At 32.5% G+C, this 5,280-nt stretch overlaps 1 protein-coding gene across 1 annotated transcript; it reads left to right on the top strand.

The window, feature by feature from the left end:
• Positions 1 to 1,675: 1,675 nt before the first annotated feature.
• Positions 1,676 to 5,083, top strand: LOC113811256 (protein CDV3 homolog; the record flags this gene model as incomplete). The annotated part of the gene is given in 1 exon segment (XM_070120202.1): positions 1,676 to 5,083. A coding segment is annotated over 1 exon segment (115 nt), but the record flags the coding sequence as incomplete, so codon positions are not given.
• Positions 5,084 to 5,280: the final 197 nt, after the last annotated feature.

The raw sequence follows: 5,280 nt of genomic DNA, 5'->3' as shown, positions 1-5,280 counted from the left end.
ATTTCCATTTCGTTATTGGTTATTACCGCCTCACAGGCATGTCAAATGATACTTTACAATTGGTGGTCACTACAATGCCAGATTCAAAGTGTTCTTAAGTTGCCATATTCAGCATGGAGATACTTAAGAAAGGCTTGGATGCTGTCAGGATGTCTCGGGGAACATATCCTGCAAGTTTTATTGATGGACTCCGCATGATGATTGAAACCTTATGTTGGGTCAACGAGTGCACTTTGACCTGTCTGTCGTTCTTAAGTGGATTTGTCCAAAATTTTGACGCTTAAAAATGATAGATTCTTATTATGTGTTGATAGAGGAACATTTTGGTGTATGTTTCATGGATGTACTCAACCATGCTGATAAATCTTTCACGCCAGTGGGAGTAAAAAAGGTACCCGTTTTTCCACCTTTTTTTGTTTTGTGTAATAACTGTACTCAAGAATGGATGATTAAACAAGTGATCCTTATTCCTCCCATTAAAATCTACAATTGAAGTCTAATCTTGACCCAGTACCCCAAATAGTAAGGGAGTAGCAGTCATTTTAATGGTACCGGAAAACGGAAATTGGGAAGGTCATGACCTTTGACCTCCTCTTAAGTGGCTTTGTCCAGAAAACCGACACTTAAGAATTACCAATATGATATCAGTATGCTATAAAGTATATTCTGTAAAGGTTTCATTTATGTACACTACATGCCGACTAAAAGTGATAATTAGCTTTAATTAGGTCGTTCTTAAGTGGCCAAATCCACAACATGTTCACTTAAGAATGACGGATCCTTAATCAGACCCCAATGAAGATTAATCTAGCATAGCTTATTCTCTGACTTTTAAGTGTAATATATGAAGGTTGATAGGTAAACAATATGCATTATATGAAAATAAAAAGTGAACAGAAAGTGCCTTAATATGACTGGATTCTGTTAATCCAATGCAACCGTACATGCCATGCCCATTGAGTTTAATTTATTAACCCATTAGCGATGGGTGTCCCATATCAGCCTATGGATGATATGGGGTTCATTTCATGGCTGACTTGGTTGTGGCTCTGAACTTTGTCATTCACGTTAAGGCTGACTTCGACATGGCTCTAGGTGATGAGTCATTCACGTCATGGTACAATGATGCATGCATTACATTTTATACTGTTCCTTATTAGGAACCTTTATGCCCACATAACTTGCCCTTGGGGCATTGCCTGAGGGAGAATGGGATGTGTAATGGTATGATTGGTTATTGTTTTGCATAAAGGGTGTGAAAGGCCCTGAAGGTAAGCCCAGTTGGCTATGCATACTCCTCAGAGTGGAGGCCAAGTGAACTCATGTACTCTTGGAGCGAATTGGTTAATTGCACTAGAAAAAGAAAGAATTCCCAGAAATTCAAGGAAAGGGAAATCATTTGAGGTCAAGTAGGTCTACTAGTTGACTCCATGGTGTCTGATATTTCACAAGAGTATATGATAGTGAACATTACATGTTTCTGGTGTCATTGGTTGTACTTGGTATCTAGAGAGCATTTTTATAGCAATATTTTAAAGGAAACACGTGTACTGGATAGTTGTTTAAGAAAAAAATTAATGAATTAATAGATAAAAGATAACATATAGACCAAGTTAGGATGTTTTAAGACATTTTATTTAATGTTGTCATTAACCTATCTCTGTCTCCTTCACAGCAATGAAGGTTTTGAAAGTGTCAAGCATGGTTCAACTCGAGTGGTCCAGGAAGACTTTGCCCCACCTAAGCTAGCAACAGCCAATCGCTTTGAGGCTTTGAGTGACAACAGCTGAGGCGACGGACAACTAGTTGAGTTATGACAGTGTAGGCACTCAGGCAGGACCACAAGTTGAATATATTTACTTTATTTTTCCTTTTAGCTGGTGTTCTTGGTGGTATCATTATTATTATTTTTATTATTATTATTGTTATGAATAATATTATTTTTATTATTATTATTTTACTAATATGATTGTGATTATTATAGCTAACAATCTTGATTATCATTATTGTCTTTAACTTCAAATTTTCTGGTAAACCTTTTTCCTCGTGTTTTGAAGGAGCATGTGAACTTTCTTAGGATGGAAAGGTTTGTGCAATCTGGAGATGAAGATTATTGACCTAGAAATGGGATCATATACACACACACATATATATTTTTTATGATCTTTTATTATTTAATGCTAATGTACTGAGACTTACCATATAATACAGCTTCAAATGGAGTTTAACAAATCTTCCACCTTCATTTTTTTACCCTTTTTTTACACAAGTGTGTTTCCTATGAACTTATTGAATGGATTTTGCTGTGAGGATAATTTTGCTGGTTCAGTTCACTTTTAAAGAAAAAAAAAGAGAGAGAGCGAGCGAGCGAGAGAGAGAGCGAGAGAGAGAAAAAAGACAACAGTCAATATTTTATAAGAAAATGCTAACTTAAAAAGAAATGAGCAATCTACTTACTTAAGAATACCTATTTTGAATTTTATACAGTTGTTAAAAGTACTATGCTAAGAACACTTTGAGAAGTTATGTACAATGCTGACCAGACAGGGATTCAATAAACTGCTGATACGCAAAGTATCACATAAGTTTTAAGCCTATTTGTTACAAAACTTTTTTTTCTGCTTGATGGATACTGTAGCTTGTCGTAGTAGAATCTCTAATGTTTATTGAGGAGGAATCAAAACAATACAATGGAATTACTGACGTGCATCCTGTAACTCGGGGATCTGTTTTTCTCATTGTCCGCCTGTTTCTGGTGTGGAGAGGGCACTTTTGAGTTTATTTATTTATTATTTGGAACTTTCTTTTTGTTATAAACTTTTTCGCCTTTTTATTTATTGATGCTGCTATAGTTCCTGTACGTAGTAGTAGTATTTTTTTTATCATTATTATTGCTTATACTTTTATAGTTAAGATAGATTTGGCTATTAAATGTGTTAATGATACTTGTATTAGTTTTTGTTATTATGATACTAGTAGTAATAATAAATATTATTATTATTGTTATTATTTTCATTGTTATTATTATTATTATTTTTTTTTTTCATCAGTAGTATTGCTATTGTTTGTTTTTTAGTATTTTTGTTGTTATTACTTTTCCAGTTGGAATAAGTTTTGTTGTTTTATTGATTTATTTATTGATACCATGATTTATGTTATTACTCTTATCATCATTATCATCATTGCTATTATTATGATAAACATCTTTATTATGAGTACAGTTATTATAATTTATGATTATGATTATGATCATTATTTACTTTTTTATTGTTTTAATGATATTACTATGTTTCTTATTCTTTTTTCTTTCTTTTTTTTATATTTTGATAACATAATTAATCATTATTATTATTATTATCGTATATTTTTTTAGTATTGCTGATATTAAAAACTTTGATATTCCAGTAGTTAGTGATATTATTATATTCCTTGATATTACTTATTTATGATAATGATTACGAATTCTTTGTATACTTTATTAATTCTTTATTATATTTATTTTATTTGTATGTTATTATTTCTTATTAATAATATCATCATTTTTTATATTTTATATTTTTGGTTGATACTTCAAAGACTGACATAGACTGCTGCTACTTAGGAATTCATGTCTGTTTTATTGCTCAGGAATGCTATGGGAAAAGGTTCCTTAGAAAATGGCGAATGTCCAACCATTTTGTGGCCAGATATTTTTGTTTTTGTTTTTTATGTTTTGTTGACGGATACCTGAGTTCTACACCCGTTGAAAACACTCAAGTTTGATAATATTAATAAGCTTTATTTTTTATGTTAATACCTGTGTATGTACCTTGACATGCACACCAAAAAAAAACAAATAAACAAACAAAGGAAAACATGCTGACTGGTATTGCACTTGTATAGACAATCGCTCCTATAAAGAAATTTACATTTGAGTGGTTTTTTATTATCATTCTCGTACATAGATTTGTCATTTTTTCGATTAAGGTGAAATGTACGTAATGGACGGGAACGTTACAAGCGTTTTTAAACATTTGTTGAAATTGTGTATAATTTGTCAAATGTATTTAAAATACAGATTGTTTAATTTTGTAATAGAATTAATCTTATTTTCATAATTTGTGTAATTTGGTAAGTGTATATACTTGAGAGGAATGTGAATAATGTGCATTAGACGTATACCTAGAGAATGCACGTCATTACAGACTGCATGTTCCAGATAGTGAAGCAAATGCTATATATGGAGTGCTTTCTCAAGCAATATATTGGGTGGTGATGATAGCTGTGTAATATCTTTTTTCCAATGTGAAGCATTTGAATCACAAGATAAGTAACCGAAGGTGTGAATAATAAAAGTGAAACTGATAGATGTTGAAGGCAGAATTTCATTGTCTTCCCTTTTTCCTTTTTTTTCTTTTTTCTAACTTTGGGGAAACTTATTCTTGTGGCAGGTTAGTATTCGGATATTTCAATTTTGCCGTCTTCTGGTCTTCCTTAAGTGATCCGCCCCTTCCCAATCCTCGTCCTGCTGCTGCTCCTATTCTCATGTTCATCCTCCTACACCTCCTGTCCAACCATTTCCAAGCCTTGGGCGGTGTAGTGGTGGTTTTGAGTTTTGTGAATTTTATCTCCACATAGCTTAAGTAGGGAAATGCATATGGAAAGATTATTTCACAAAGCCTGAAATTGCTTGCTGCACCAACCACAGCCAACTACAAGTATTCCCACTTATTTTCACTAACCAGGTATGGAACTGATTTTTGTCAGTGCTGTGATTTAAAGAGGCCATATATATATAGATATTACTTTTTTTCATTGGTATTCACAGCACTGTGGTGCTTAAAAGGTATGAGTAGACTTTGTCTTGCAAGAGAGATGACCGAGCTCTTAATGAAACCCTGCTCCTCCGCTTTCTTATGAGAACACAGAGGACACTGTTTAGGTCAAGAGGCAAGAAGGAAATTCATTGTAATTATTATTTCTGAATTTACACTGTTGAATGTGTTTTGCTGCCATAAAATCCTAAAATTTGGTTTGCAATGGTAGATTGAATGATTGTAAAGATCATTTGAATTGACATTTAATAAAATTTGTGGAAAGGGAATCAGTGTTTTAATAGCATGGAATGTGAAAATACATTTACCAGCTAGTGAATTCCATGATCTTTTAATGTTATTAGTAATGCGTTGAAAGAATAAGTTTGGTTTAGGTAGCTCATGAAAGTTTATTGCTATTTTTATTTCTATTTTTTTCAGGTATTATAAGCATTTTCATTAAATTATTGGAACAAAAACTAACAAT

Source organism: Penaeus vannamei, unplaced genomic scaffold (genome assembly GCF_042767895.1).
Source record: "Penaeus vannamei isolate JL-2024 unplaced genomic scaffold, ASM4276789v1 unanchor3674, whole genome shotgun sequence".
NCBI lineage: Eukaryota > Metazoa > Arthropoda > Malacostraca > Decapoda > Penaeidae > Penaeus > Penaeus vannamei.
The sequence above is the reverse complement of the archived record's forward strand: the minus strand, read 5'-3'. Positions and strand labels throughout refer to the sequence as shown.